General features: G+C 40.6%; 3 protein-coding genes across 3 annotated transcripts in view; 1 reads left to right on the top strand and 2 right to left on the bottom strand.

Annotated features, from left to right (window-relative positions):
* Nucleotides 1-2,301, bottom strand: part of stard10 (StAR related lipid transfer domain containing 10) — a 15,737-nt gene extending 13,436 nt beyond the window's left edge. Inside the window, exon 1 of the mRNA XM_080053780.1 lies at nt 1,429-2,301. Within this exon, the coding sequence (XP_079909906.1) occupies nt 1,429-1,587 (159 nt within the window). The 5' untranslated portion in view covers nt 1,588-2,301. The remainder of the gene's footprint in view (nt 1-1,428) is intronic.
* Nucleotides 2,302-9,870: 7,569 nt separating this feature from the next.
* Nucleotides 9,871-10,293, bottom strand: LOC307248780 (late histone H2A.1-like; the record flags this gene model as incomplete). The annotated part of the gene is made up of 1 exon (XM_080025284.1): nt 9,871-10,293. The coding sequence occupies one exon, from the start codon at nt 10,291-10,293 to the stop codon at nt 9,871-9,873; it is 423 nt and encodes a 140-aa protein (XP_079881410.1).
* A 2,753-nt stretch (nt 10,294-13,046) lies between these two features.
* The window catches only part of clpb (ClpB family mitochondrial disaggregase), a 35,602-nt gene continuing 32,614 nt past the window's right edge, over nt 13,047-16,034 (top strand). Inside the window, exons 1-2 of the mRNA XM_080053827.1 lie at nt 13,047-13,664; nt 13,919-13,970. Coding sequence (XP_079909953.1) covers nt 13,208-13,664; nt 13,919-13,970 — 509 coding nt within the window. The 5' untranslated portion in view covers nt 13,047-13,207. The remainder of the gene's footprint in view (nt 13,665-13,918; nt 13,971-16,034) is intronic.

Below are 16,034 nucleotides of genomic sequence, written 5' to 3'. Positions count from 1 at the left end.
CCCTACTGTGTGTGCGCTGGAGAAAGAACATCCAGTGTTAATACAGAGCCAAGGGCCTTAAACCAGTATGTAAACAAAGGGTATGTAAACAAAGGTGGCACACCATAGTTAGCAAAACACACGTTTACAGAGCCTAAGCTGTGAATTACCACTGGATTTTTGTGCACACATGGTACTGTAGCGGATTGTAAGGAGATATTTACTGAAAGATTTATTTTGAGAAAGAAGCATTCTCCAGAACGCTGCCTCCACATTTAAGGACGTTCTTAACATACTTACTTCAATAATCTATTCCTACTCAAGAGTTAACTATGTTTTTGCCGCAAAAGTGCTATGCAGGCAGAGTTTGTTTCTTCCTCTGGGTCTCATAAAATGTTTTTAAAAACACTATTAAAAACAGTGGTCAAATATCATTCATTATATGTGTGCAGCAGTTGAGGCTTAAAGAGACATCCCTGTACTCACAGACTCCCAAGACAAACAGTGAGACAAACTGCCATGACTGCTATTTGACTAGATAAGAAAGTTTACCCTTCAAGTACTTTCACATGCCTGTCTATCACATTATTAACTTACCTAAACAATGAGAAAGAACTTCTACTTTACTTGTCCTACTGCACCGTGTGTTACTAATGTCAAAATGTACACTATTACAATTCAAGGGCTTAATTAAAACAAAATAGCTAAAATAATGACAAAAGACCATGACAATATACATATCTAAAACCAAAGGATATTCAATTTGGACTCATATGAAACTGAAACAAACAAAAAACACATACTCAAAGACTCAGAAATCCTAAACTGAACTAATGAATTCATTGTTTCTGTCTCATCCGATTATCAGACTATTCCTGTCACTTCCATTGTCTATTGTACTGTTTTCAGTGCATGCTTTAGTCCACTTCCTTGTGTGTTAGATGAACCACAAAACCCAACGCAAAACCAGTTCTGCAGATGTCAACAAAGTAAACAGACGTATTCTACACAGCACTAGCTGATGTGGTTTTGGGAAGAGACTCGAAAATAGTTTCAGTTAAAAATGGTGTGCTACAGTGTGCAGTAGGCATGAATTAGCAGCTACACATTTTATAAATAGATGCGTTCACTGAACTACGACGTAAACAAAGAAGATTAAAACAAAACTACCATCATATTGACACTACTCTTTTTTTTACCAACCAAGTCGTTGTTAGTGGTCTGGAGAAGCCTCTGCAACATTCATGCAGCAGAAAGCAGTAAAGCAAGTCAGAACTTTGAATCATATGGTGGTTTAAAAGAAGCACTGCAGAGTTTGTCCATTACATTTTGCTTTGCATTATTCCCTGTAAAGTTTTTTTTATAATGTATCTAGTAGGCTAGGCTATATCAAAGCAGGATGTGGGATGCTTTTTAACTTGTGCAAGATGGGGGTCACTTTGGTCTCACCTTAATTTTGTGGATGGACTTGCCCTCCTCCAGGCCCTGGGACCAGACCGTGGTGCCATCCTTCTTGTAGGTCGTAATCCAGCCCTCCTCAATCAGACACTCCGCTTTGAAGCTGGCAAACGCCTGGTCATCCGGGATGGTCACCGTCTGTCCAGACATGGCTTGGGGGTGGGGGTCGGGTTGGGTGGGGGTAGGGATAGGAAAGGAGAGAGAGAGAGATAGGGGGGTCTCAGATGACACTCCTGTAGGCTTGGAGCTTGAGGAGATACGGTGATGCGCCGTGTGACGTAGAAGAGATGAGAGGTAAAGCCGCGGGCCAGCAGCCACTCTTGCCCTGCTCCGTCTGCTGGAATAACTTGTCTAATTCAATTTCCTCCCTGGCAAGACGCTGTGTGAGTGAGTTGGCTGCACCGCGTCTTGTGATGATCCGCGTGCGCGTGCTTAATGTGTGCGCGTTCAGGGAGGGAGGTACGACTATACGACAAATCCGCAATCCACCCCGCACGCACAAACTAATCAAACAGAGGTGCGAGTACAGCCGCCCACAGGTGAGGGCACGCAGGAAAGAGGCGAACAAAGTGTCCAAAAAATAAAAACAAAACAGGCTGTGGACGAATCGAATGAGCTTTGTATAGGCTAGTTGATCGCGGTGGTTGAATAAGTTTCAGCCCGGCTCTGCAGTCCTCAGATGCAAACCATATGTTTCTGTGTTTCCGTCTCTCCGTTTCTCTCTCCCCTCCTCTGTCTCCCTCAGTCTTTCCCTTCTGTGCGTCTTTTTTATTGTCTCTCTCTCAATCAGTTGTGTTCTTCGCTGGTGGCCTTATGTCAATTTGCAGCAGCTCTCCATCGCTGCGTCGCTGCTGTTGCAGGTGGCGGAGGAGATGCGGTGAGAAATAAGAGGAAGAGGGGGAGGCGGAGGAATCAGGCAGGCGACGCAGTGACGGCTACAGTGGAAACGCCCCCCCTGTGCTGCCTTTAGGGGCTCCACGTAAAGCGCCCCTGAAGGCATTGTGTTCACTTTTTAACGCTGTGAAGTTATAACTTAATTACCATTACTGCAGTAGCCTACCTAAGCATATTCTTTAAATGCTATTTTCTAGATTTAGCCCAATTTTTAAATTAGGCAATTCTAACAATGACATCAAACTTGGCCTAGGCCTACTTAGTAGGCTAAATGTGCAATTATTGGCTTCTCAAGCCTAGTCCTATACACTGATTATTTCCCCTTTATAGCTCTAGCTTACTGTTGTAGCCTACACTATGCTATGCCTATTGTTATACAACGTGTTAGTTAACTATAGGCCTAGCCTACCAACAAGTGTTTAACTAGCCAAGATGACCCAGGAATAACATGGAGAGGTAGGCCTACTCTAAAGTCTTGTTTTTCAAGCACCGATTTAAAAAAAATATGGTTTTATGATGAGCTGCAGGGAACTGCTGTAGGCTGTTCTTACTCTGTTTTAAGCTTTTAATATTTCCCACAGTATATGAACGCAACCATTGCTACCCCACCGTTACGTACATGCTCACCTTTTTGTAAAGTAGTTTGCTCAGGGAGCAACGGGCGCGCGCCTGACCACTGTTGGCTTACGTGTAAAATGTTTTTCTTTCTGTCATGCTTTCTTCCAGCTGTTCATTGCCAAAGCTTTCAGTTACAATAAGGTATTAACTCAAAGCTACTTAGGACAATGCACATTCATTTAAATGTCCCATAATGTCTTAGGTTACAAAAGCCACTGTTCATCTGTTAAAGCCTACATCCCCTCACTCTTCCGGTCTGTCTCCAGCTATTTTTAAGTCTCGTGTATATTAGTATACTATACTATGGTCTCGTGTCATTTTCTCTTTCATCGCTCTCTCCCTCATCGGCCTCCGTAAACCAATGTAATGTGTGGTGGATGTTCTCACGACACTTTGAGGGCCAAATGACCAGAAGTGCACGTTGAATTTTCTTCTTAGAACCACTTTGTACGTATATTTGTGTAAAGGTAGGGCCAGGTGCTGCTCAATATATTAGAATATGACCAAAAAGTTGATTTAGCCTATTTCAGTTATTCAACCTAAAAGGTGAAACTAATAGCCTATATTATATAAATTCAGTACATGCAAACTGAGATATTTCAAGCCATTATTTGTTATAATGTTGATGATTAAGGTTTACATTTTATGAAAATCCCAAATTAAAAATCTCAAAAAATTAGAATATTACATGAAATCAATAAAAAAGGGATTTTCAATACAGAAATGTCGGCCCTCTAGAAAGTATAATCATGCATATGTACTCAGTACTTGGTTTGGGCCCGTTTTGCATGAATTCCTGCCTCAATGCGGCTTGGCATGGATGCTATCAGCCTGTGGCACTGCTCAGGTCTTATTGAAGCCCAGGATGCTTTGATAGTGGCCTTCAGCTCGTCTGTATTGTTGGGTCTGGTGTGTCTCATCTTCCTCTTGACAATAGCCCATAATTTCTCTATGGGGTTCAGGTCAGGAGAGTTGTCTGGCCAATCAAGCACTGTGGACAGATGTCAAGTCCACTATCAAATCATCCTGGGCTTCCATAACACCTCAGCAATACCACAGGCTGATAGCATCCATGCCATGCCGCATTAATGCAATAATTCATGCAAAATAAGATCCCAGACCAAGTTTATAGTAGATGAAGGAAAATACTTATCAAAAGTGCAACATTTCTGTATTATATATATATATTTGTTTTGATTGGCCTTATGGAATATTCTAATAATTTGAGATGCTGGATTTTGGATTTTCATGAGCCGTAAACCGAAATCCTGAAAAGTTAAACAAAAATTGCCTAAAATATATATCATTATATGTCTTATATATCTAGAATATATGGAACTTTCACTTTTTGAATTAAATTAGATTCAAAAAAATTGCTTTTTCATGATATTCTAATTAATTGAGCAGCACCTGTATAAAAAAGGGTAGGCCTTGATGCAGCTGCCGAAACGTCTCATGTTGTGGTGGTGGACATGGTTACTGTGCTGAGGCCAAAGTGCACATAACTTACTTGTATCGATGAGACAGAGCTTCACATTGTCATTATGAGCCATTTTCCCAGGAGGAAAAATGTGGAGTGACACTGAAGTTGAACAGACCTTTTGTTTGTTTGCATCATTTTGACTTCTCAAACAGAGGTGTAAACAAATAACACATTACATTGCAATGATAAGTCAAATATGAGTGAATCTAACAATGTACAGTATATGTTCACTGTAAACTGTGATGTAAAAAATACTACCATATTGACACAAACCAAGTTGTTAGTGGGCTGGATAAGCCTCCGCAACAACTATACAGCAAAAAAAATCAATGGTTGAAGCATGTCAGCACTTTGAATCATGAGGGAGTTTAGAAGAAGCACTGGATACAGTATGTTTGTCCATAACCTTCCTGTTGCAAATTACTTTTGGCTCATTTGCTTTCCATTATTCCCTGTAAAGGTTTTATGTATCTGATATTTCAAAGAATGTGAGTAAACTGGTCAGATGTGGGATGAAGTTTAATTTATGCAATGTAGTCTGAACTTCATTTTGTGGATGGACTTCCCCTTCCCCTTGTAGGTTTGCTCTCAATATATCAGTAGATTATTGTGTTTTCTTGTGACGGTATTCCATTAAAAAAAAATGTACGTCTGGTTGGTTTCACCAGGATTACGAGTTGATAAAACTGCTATTCTAAAACCCTGCAAATGAGATATTGGAAGTTCATAGCAAGGAAAGCAGAGGTGTAATTTATAACATTAATTATGGCTGCACTCTATTCAGGTGAGACAGTTTTTGGCTGTGTCATTGCTCTGCATAGCCACCCCAGACGGTTAGCAGGGAATACGTCGAAATGCATGTTCGTAATTAGGGGAGAACGGGGTAAGTAGGCACACTTTTTACTCTAGTGAGAATTGCTCATCACCAAAACATCTGTCAATAGCCATTCCTACATTAAATTGAAGCTTAAGGTGTTGGCTAGAAATGTGTGTCTCTCTTTTTTTCCAACTTATTGTAATGAAGAAGTAATTTACCATCAAAGACACTCTGACACATAGTGACAACCAACCCCATCAAGGGGTCGGTTGTCACACACTATGGGGTTGTTTGTCACAATGTTATCTTAATGGGAAAAATCTTAAAAAGAAGGCAAGGAGGCAGAACCAAATTTGAATGTTTAATTGCATTGTCAAGTTGACAAATAGGCCTACACAACTTACTTTAGCCTTGGCAGCTGGTCTAGTTTGGGATGCACTGGGTTGTTTTGATTTTGTTGCCCTTTTTTCTTTTGCTTGCTAGCTGCCTTTTCCTGCTCTATTCTTTCCTTCTCTGGGGTGTCAGTGAGGATACAGCTTGACAATTTCTTTCGTTATTGGGTTCCTTTTCTGGCTGCAGCCTTGAGATAACATGTGACAACCAACCCCCCAAAAAATTTGACGACCAACCCCAACTTGAATTTCTTGCTAGCATCAAGGCCAACAACCATCTGACAATTAATTAGCTTGCTAACCACAATCTAAACTATAGTTTACCCTTCACACTTTCTGAGGGTAACAAGTGTTTTGTTATAAACCCATTGTGTAAAAGCCTAGAAGAAAAATACTGAGAAGCAAAATATTTGGAATTTGACATGAAAAACACAAAACATCCTCTCACCTGAAATGCAGCTGTCTTCCTCCAAGGAAGTCTATGTATGTGACCTCTGATCCCAATTCTGGACCTTTTTTATATCAACATTTCAGAGCTAGCGCGCTCTGGTGGCGAGATATAACGAATGTGACATCCAACCCATGTGACAAATTACCCCGTTCTCCCCTACTTGATACTCTAGTATGGTTAAACATGACTATAAATCATTATAACAACGTATATAGGTCATAAAAGTCGAAAAGTATCATAGGTCCTCTTTAAAGTCAAATGTCATGGTTTCAAATGTTAAATAAGTGCATGTTGCAGTTCTTAAATCAATGAATAATTGTCTAATAATTGTGATTACACAATGTCAATCAAAATAATCATGATTATGATTTTTGTCAAAATCGAGCAGCCTAACCTTGCAATTTCCATGGTTTAGATCAATTGTACACAATTACATTATTAGAACTACAGCTGCAGTCTGTTTAGGTCTGTTGACCGGTTACATTCCCATTCCCCCATTAACAGACTATTTGCTCCATATTTGCTTATCTAAAGTATAATGACACAGTATACATCCATACATGTGTGGTGGTGACATGATTTGTTTAATTTGGGCACTTTAATTTGTAAAAGTGTTGCATTAATTAAACAAAACTACTTTGAGATTTATATCCCCTTGTCTATATATAGAATGCCCAACACAGAAGAGACCCCCGCCCCCTCCCGCTGTTAAAAAGTAACTAGTAACTTGTACTTTAAGTACATTTTAAATCAGCTACTTTTTGACTTTTACTTCAGTAGATTTTTAGACTAGTACTTTTACTTTTACTTAAGTAAAATTTCATCCAAGTAATCATACTTTTACTTGAGTAGAATATTTTTGTACTCTTTCCACCTCTGGTCATTGTGCATGAAAAAATGCTTCAGACAACAGATCCCCAGGTTAGCGTGGGTGACTTTGTGTGAATGGATCAGGTGTCACCCACACTGACACCCCTGTAGCATTTAGATTGGATAGCTTGTAACATGCTATTGGATTTATTATGGCAGAGCATGATGTCCTCTTATGATTTATGTCTGGTGAGACACAGCTTGCCTACTGTCAGCACACAACATATCCACCTTATAAATTGCAGGTCTGCGCTCTATACTTGTATACGTCCAACCGGTTCTGTTTCGATCGTATTTCAGCCACACAAAAAAATCCTTTTTTGGAATATGCTGTAGGCTATATTTAGTGGTTACATCATAACATGCAAGTAGCCTACTGTAGTAATCATATATTCAAAGGCCAAGCAGTAAAACCACCAGATTTCTGAACTACCCATCTCCCATATTATGTTCTAAAGAAATAAATATAATCTGCTGAGGCATCATATTTCACAAGGAAAACATGCTGTTTCACTGTGATTTTTAAAGACAAGTCTTTCCATTATCAAATATATCTCAAGCTAGGTTGGATAAGCAGGAAGTAATAAATTCATGCAACGTTTTCTTTAAACTTTGATAGCTACAGCCAAGCTTTCTCCTGTGTGGGGACAATGTTTGTTATTCCTGATGCAAGTCCAATGGGTTTCCCACAATGACTTATCTTTTCATCCTGTTTTCTCATTTATGCGCACAGTGAAACTGAACGCAGTGTGACAAAGGGGCTAGGCTATTTTACAGTAAATGTTATAGGCCTACTAAACTTGCACAGCCAGACCGAACTACAGTGTGACACGTATACCACACAGATCTTTCTCCCTTATAAGAGCTATAAGACATATCCTACTTTGACTAGTGAGAGAAGATGGAGTCACTGGAAAAGAGCGAGGAATATAAAGAACGCTTAGTATTGTAAAGAATGTTTTCGAGGAGTGTGCCTTAATATTAGGCTATATTAAAATGAACATAAGTTAGAATGCAGCTTAGTCTATCCATTTTCTGTGACTGCATTTGATAACAGAGGTTGGTTACTTAGCCAATAGGCCTACAGTGCTAATTTCTAGCCTATACAAGATCAGTTCAGCAAAAGGTCATGTCTCAAACTGAAGGCGAATCTGGTGAAGATGATGAGATTTGCCTGCAATGGCCTGTGTCGTAGCCAATGCAGCCACGACCACAATGTGCTTTGATGCCATCTGGTGGCCATGTCAAACTATCAGAGGACAAGTTGCCTTACGTTACACTGACAAAACAACCGCTTATGTCAGTGGTGTCCAAACTTTTTTCACTGAGGGCCACATACAGAAAAATCTACGAAGGGCCGGGCCACTTTGCAAAAATAACACATTTATCAGGACATGTAGCTGCTCTGATGTTTAGTTTCATAGTGTCTTCGTAAATTGTAATCCTTCTTCACTGCAACACTTTACTTGCACATTAAAAAGATACATCCCCCCTCTTGTTAAATGCCATTAATACACCCAGTGTTTTCTGCTTTTACGTCTAATGTCCAGCTTGGTGAAAATAGTAGCCAGCCGAGATCCCGCCCCTCCAAGGGGGGTCCGGGGGTATGCCCCCCCGGGAGATTTTTTTAAGTTTTTAAAGTGAAATGCAGAGGGTTGCGAAAAGGCATACAAAAGGGCAATATATTATTAAATGTGTACAGGAATATTTGTTAAAAGCATACAGTTTATTGATACAGTGTTACTTTAATTGTAGTCCTTTCACTCAAACACAATATATTTGACTTAATGGCACGTTTCCCACAATCCCACATAGCCTAGGTCTACATAGGCTAAATTAAAACGAATGATCAACTGATTTAGTTGATCTAGTCAAAAGGGTTCATTGAAAGCAGTAACCAGTGAAAACACTCACAACATGGGAATCTTTCTGCCAAAAAGCCCTGGAATTTTCATTATGCCATCTATTCCACATTCTGCCTCTGTTCAAGTTGTGATTATTTTACATTTTTAAATGCACACATAAGATAGCCTGAACGTCTGCATTTATCCATCAAATAGGTTAGTAGTGTAGCAGGCTATCTTCAGCAACGTGCACATGGGCCAGAGCTAGTTTTGAACCCTTGGCATTTAATTGCTGCTAGCAGCTGTTGTAGCATAATGTCTGGATGTGTGGAAACTTCAACAAGCCAGTTAGAATGTCCAGTTTTCAATATGGTATCATGCCCCCGTTCAGCCACAGGGGCTGTGGTAGTCTAGTTATCGCAGGGTGGATCGATCCCCGTCTTCTGCCACATGTCAAAGTGTCCCTGGGCAAGACACTGAACCCCAAGATGCTCCCATTGGGGTATTGTGAGAGGCAAACAATTTAAGTTGATCAATATCTGAACTTTAGCAGCAACTGCCATCAGTGTGAGAAAGGAGTGAATGCAGTAGAAGTCTAAGCGCTTTTAAGTCTGACTAGAAGCACTACAAGTACAAATCCAGTTCTGTTTAAATCAAATGGCCTTGTTCATCTAGACTACAAAAATAGTCTTGTATTAGGCAGACTTGTACAATACAAGTCAGGTGAGTGCACCTTCTTGCATGTAGAGAAGGTTTTAAAATCAGGAGATTGTGCATTTGTGCATTTGATCTACTGAAGGAGCATTTGTTTGACAATCAATTTGATGTCAAGTATCAAGAAAATCAAAAATTCAAATAGTCCTGAAGAGTATGACGCACATTTCCTTAGCATTCTAAGAAATGTGCAGTTTTCTATACCAACATGAAAGTCCCTACAAGAGCTGTAAAGTGGTTTCCCAGAAAGACTATTACTCCTGGGCCATACACAAGTACAAATAAATAAAAGCGACCATTAGTAGAAAAAAACAACACTTTATTAGGATAAAAATTTGCACAGTCACACTTTAAAACTCTTGAGACTCAACATCTCTAGCAGAGCTGTCATCCTTTGACACCTTGCTGGTCTTCTTGGGCAGAAGAATTGCCTGGATGTTTGGGATGACACCACCCTCTGAAATTGTGACCCCTCCCAGCAGTTTGTTGAGCTCTTCGTCATTCCTCACTGCCAACAAGAGGTGGCGAGGAGCAATGCGGCGCTTCTTATTGTCTCTGCAGGCGTTTCCTGCCAGCTCCAGGATTTCAGCGAGGAGATACTCGATGACACCCGCCAGGTACACTGCAGCGCCGTTACCAATTCGCGCTGCATAGTTGCCTTTCTTGAGCAGCCTGTGGGTGCGGCCTACTGGGAAAGTGAGTCCTGCTCTGGTGGACCGGGATATAGAAGATTTTGGAGTTGGAGCCACAACTTTCTTTCCACGACCAGACATCTTTAATCTGAGATGAGAAAAATACTTTAATACAGAGCAGTATATAAAGTTACCATATTATTTTCTTAGTCAATGTAGAATTTTTAAAGCAGTTGTGTTCAGAATAAAGGTGAGCATTAGCCATTTAATAATGCTTAACACTTAATCAACAATGTCCTCTCGAGGTAGAACTTTAATAAACACTCACCAGTATTCTGCACTTCTTTCAAGTTGAGACAGCAGCTTCCCACTGAGAGCCAGCATGTTGCTTTTATATGAGTGGGGAAGTCATTTGTTGATTACTGACACCTGGCTCCTCTGCTGCATGGAGTTACCTTGATCACCTACCTTTGCCATTATTATATAGACTGTTTGGTATTTGTGGGAGCCCATATTTAACCCTTACATACATTGTGCCGAGGAACGGTACAATTGCATGGCCTTTAGTTTTCTTGATGCAATGCTGTGTTTTTTCTGTACAGGCACCCTTTTATCTGTGGAGAAGTCTTGTAGGCCACAAACCTCTTTGTTTAGTGAGTGGCTGTGGGGTTTAGCTGAATGCACAGGTATTATCTCTTTAAATTAGCAGAGACACACTGTAATTAAAAAAGGGAAAGCACAGATTTCAATATAAATTTCAATGGCAGTGGATGAGATTTTTACAAAAGATTAGAGCTCCAAAATTGTACCTGCTGAAGGTAACATTTTAAATAATTTGATCAAAATGTGTGTGCATTATAGGCAGTAATTGCATATGCATATTACTTAAAACATCAAGTACTGCACTTAATTTAAATACAATTGTAAGGTAATTGTACTCTAGCATTTCCATTTTATGCGTGTTTATATACTTGCAACTGCACAACATTTCTTTGGATAAAAATGTAACAAACAAAAAACTCGCAACCAGCTACAAAAATAAATCATTAAAAATCTGTACGAATGAAATAATATATCATATTTAATATAACAGTACAGGAGCATTATTATGCATTTTGAGCACTTTGACTTTGGATAGTTAGACAGTTGTTTTTTGTTTTTGTATAATATGTGTGCGAAGTAAAGCAAACGGACAGCATTTAAATCTGAACCAAATCTTAAATAAAACATAGTAACTATATTATTCAACTTATCATATACTCCCCTTGTTCTATAAAGGTCAAAATGATGCGCTTTCAACGATTCTCTAAAATGGAACATTTTAATTAATCCCAATCTATTTTGCATGAAGAAATATTCAAATATCTTGCAGTAAGACTTTATTAAAACAGTGGACACACCAGTAATATTGGTTTTCTTTTGTCTTAAGTAGAGGTTTATTATTATATCCTCTGACTACTTTCCCCATTTGTAAACAATGCTTTCAAGACATTGTTCTTCTGTCTGGGAAGATCATAGAAGGTCAAAAGCATTAGCACAAATATTGTTTGTGTGTGTGTGTGTGTGTGTGTGTGTGTGTGTGTGTGTGTGTGTGTGTGTGTGTGTGTGTGTGTGTGTGTGTGTGTGTGTGTGTGTGTGTGTGTGTGTGTGTGTGTGTGTGTGTGTGTGTGTAGGCCTGCCCAGACAAATGACTGGGCCCCTGAAAAGGTCCAGTCATTGGGCCCCCTTTACTCATACTGAACTTGTATCAATGTGCATGATGCGCTTATTCCTACATAAACACATACCTGTACACAGGGCCGGTTCTAGCCAGTTAGATTAAGGTGGGCTACTGGAAATAATTGTGGGCAGACACACCTGAAATTTTCTGCTCTTGCAAGATCTCTGCACCTGCTTTTTGGCACATTTACTGTAACATTGACTGTAATGTAAGCTTTTAGACCAGGGGTGTCCAAACTTTTTTCACTGAGGGCCACATACAGAAAAATCTACGAAGGGCTGGGCCACTTTGCAAAAATAACACATTTATCAGGACATGTAGCTGCTCTGATGTTTAGTTTCATAGTGTCTTCGTAAATTGTAATCCTTCTTCACGGCTTCAACACTTTACTTGCACATTAAAAAGATACATCCCCCCTCTTGTTAAATGCCATTAATACACCCAGTGTTTTCTGCTTTTACGTCTAATGTCCAGCTTGGTGGAAATAGTAGCCAGCCGAGATCCCGCCCCTCCAAGGGGGGTCCGGGGGTATGCCCCCCCGGGAGATTTTTTTAAGTTTTTAAAGTGAAATGCATGAATCTGGTGCACTTTGAGAGGGAAATTAAGAGGCTAAAGCTGAAGAATTTTGTATGAAAAAAAAATTAAACACTGTGTCAGATGAATTAGAAGCTATTGGAGAAGGACACATGGATTTTCCATAATAATATTAATTTAAATTAAAATATTATGCAGGGTCCTCTGGGATGGCCTTGGTGCTATTTTTCTTTTATGGGACATATTTCTCTGTAATATAATGAGTGCATTTAGATTATTTAAAAATTAAAAGGGTGACATTGACGTCCTACAATGTGAAACCGAATGCCACAGAGGCCAAGTGATAGTCGACAGCTGTTGCATAGGCTATTGTAGGCCTACTGATAAATCAAATACAGGACAGCTCTCAAGTAGGCCTAATATAAACGGGCCTAGCCTACTTTAGGCAAGAAACTTGAAAAATAACAATTAAAGCGTGTCAACATTACTCATGCGCAAGATAGGCACAACTCCAATTTCATGTACACCACACCATGGACATTACGTCGCCATGGTAGTCTGACGCAAACGTTTCCAGTAAAACAACATTTCCCAGAATGCACCGCGCGTTCTAGTGACATCCACGCTACGATGAGGCAAAGCGGTTGTTTTCATTTCGAGGGTTGTCATTAGCTGCCTCTAAATTGATGAATCACCGCTCTTATATCGGAATTAACGCGGTGTCCCCAACGTGTAGGGTCTCCGTTTTCGATTCCTTCCTAAGGCTTTCACCCCCCGACTCGTTTTGGTGAGTTTATCGCCATGTTATCATCTGTTCCAACCAGGCTAATTGCGCGAAGGTCGCGCAGCCTGTCACCGAGCAGCCGCGTCCTCAAGACCAACGCGAGCGGTGCCGCGTGCCAGGTCGTCCGCGAGAAACCAGCGGAGTCCAAACGCAACCCCATCGTGTCTACCTCCCGGGTCTCTCGAAGGGGAATTTTGGCTGAGGACACAGCCAGTACCAATGTGATCCCGTCCGTGCAATACCACCACCTCGCCCCTAGATGGCTGTCCAACCTGGAGAACCGCCGCAACTCGTGGGCGAATCTGGCCAACAGGGGGCGCAACAATACCCAGTATTGGGATCAGAGCGGGCAGAGAGGCGGAGGGGAAGGCCGGGGAACAGGTGGAGGAGCCAGCCGGGCAGGAGTAGCCTCTGTCGGTGTGCTGTCTGCTGCGGCCGTGGCCTTCTGCCTGAAGAAAGATTCTGATAACAAAGGTAGACTGTGTTGGTTGTCATTGTTTTATCCAACTTGGTAGGCCTATATTTGCCTTTCCTATTAGTGATAAGTCAAAGACTATGTTAAATGGATAAATATGGCAAGAAGATGTAGACTATAATAGTGGTCAAACTACAGTTGAGTACTGTTGAGCAAATATTGGTACATCTCGAATTTGCTATTGTAGGCTACTCTTGTAAATGTAGCCTACTCCTTGTGTAATGTTTTCTGTTTCTGTTTTTGCAATAACAAGGTGATACTATTCTGGAGGCAGCACGGACCAATAACTCTGAAGATGTGGCCAGGTACTCAAGACACACACACACACACACACACACACACACACACACACACACACACACACACTCACACGCTCCTAATGATTAAACATTTCCTTGTATTTCAACAGTGCATGTTTGTCCACGTTCATGCTAAATATGCTTGAAGTAGCCTATATATTTCACAAACCAGTTTGCACTACAACACCTAGCACCTGCGCATCCTTACACATTACATTAGCTCTTTCCATTCAAGGAATTCAATGTGATTCAAAGCTCATTTTCTGAACTCTTCCGTTTACCTTGATGATATATTATATATTGTTTGTATATCAAGTTATTGAGGCAGAAAGTGTTTGGATCTAAACCTGGAATACATTTAACTATTTGAATATGAAAACCATGACTGATCTTTGCAGTAGTAATATTATGTCACAGTAAATGGCCCCTGGTTAGTAGAAAGTGGAGAGAAGTTCCCCAAAGGGCTATATGGTATTGTCAACAAGAATTCTGCTGATATCAGTTTCTTCCACTAGACATCATCATCAACATCTGCAATGAAAGCAGTTATATCACCTGTCATTGTAGTTACACCAATAACCACCAGGAGGAGGAAGAGGACCGTGTGTGTGTGTGTGTGTGTGTGTTTGTGTGTGTGTGTGTGTGTGTGTGTGTGTGTGTGTGTGTGTGTGTGTGTGTGTGTGTGTGTGTGTGTGTGTGTGTGTGTGTGTGTGTGTGTGTGTGTGTGTGTGTGTGTGTGTGTGTGTGTGTGTGTGTGTGTGTGTGTGTGTGTGTGTGTGTGTGTGTGTGTGTGTGTGTGTGTGTGTGTGTGTGTGTGTGTGGTGATGCTGTTTTCAGGATGTATGTCAGTGCTCAGATTCAACAGTGTGCCTGGATTTTCTAAGCTTTCTTTTTAGTATATATATAATATAAATAATATCTTGCACATTCCATTACATTTAGTTTTTATTTATGTTTTCTTAACTTAGAGTTTTAAAATGTACTCTCGCTCTTAGGCTGATCATAACCTCAAAAATGATCCTGTACTATTTCCCTGCACGTTTAGAGACAGTCAACCAGAACCACCCAAAAATGGATAGAACTGGAATGTGTATGCGTGAGTGCACTCTACAGGTCATCTAGCACTTCATGGTCCCATCTGTTCTGCTGATAATGTTGTACTGCATTACACGAGTAACTAAGAAAACGGGCACAATTGATCACTCTTGCGCTCTGGTGGTGTAGTGGATAGAGCGCGTACCATATTGGCTCCGACCTTCATTGCAGTGGTCGCAGGTTCAAATCCGACATGTGGACCTTTACTGCAGGTCATCCCCTCTCTCTCTCTGTCTCCCCATTTCAACTCTGTACTATCTAATAAAGCTTGAAAATGCCAAAAAATTATCTTTGAAAAACAAAACAATTTATCACTCTTTCTTTAGTCATTGTAAAATTTGGTTTGGAAATTGCGCTTTTAACCGCAGAATTCTAAAGAGCCTGCAATGTGGTAATAAACTAATCAGCACCAAGAACATTACTTTTGGTTACATGACAGGACTGAATATTGGTGGTTGGTTGGATTTCCAGTCAGTTATTCTGCCCACATTTGGGCAATACGCATGTCAATGTGTGGGATAAATCTTTTTGCTTGTAAGTGTACAGTGTATAGAAGGGTATTGGTATCAGTGAGTGTGCAATGTACATGTGTTTGTCCATGTGTGTCTCCATTTGCTGGCTTGGGTTACCTGTGCCCATGTGGCAGATGGTGTAGGTGAGAGCGCAGTGAGAGCTAGCCAGCCAGTCAGCAGATCACAGATGTGTTAAGTGCTTTGGTTTAGTTTATAGAAGTGGTAGAGTGTCAGGGCGTGTCTGCTGAGAGGCAGTGGAGAGGATGGAGCTCTCGTTTTCACAAAGGCTCTACAGAAGCAGCTGTGCTACAACAACTGCGGTGAAGCATTTTATAACCTTGATAGTATTTGAACACCAGGCTGAGTGCACTGCTTCTGAGGTTGATGGGGTGTCAGCAGACCTATGCTTGATCATAAAATGCTGGAATCAATGGAAAGGGTTCATGCAAGATTAACTTTTAGT

This window comes from Ammodytes marinus (assembly GCF_949987685.1).
Source record: "Ammodytes marinus genome assembly, chromosome: 3".
NCBI classification, from domain to species: Eukaryota; Metazoa; Chordata; class Actinopteri; order Uranoscopiformes; family Ammodytidae; genus Ammodytes; species Ammodytes marinus.
Note: the sequence above shows the minus strand (reverse complement) of the source record. Positions and strands in the feature narration are given on the sequence as shown.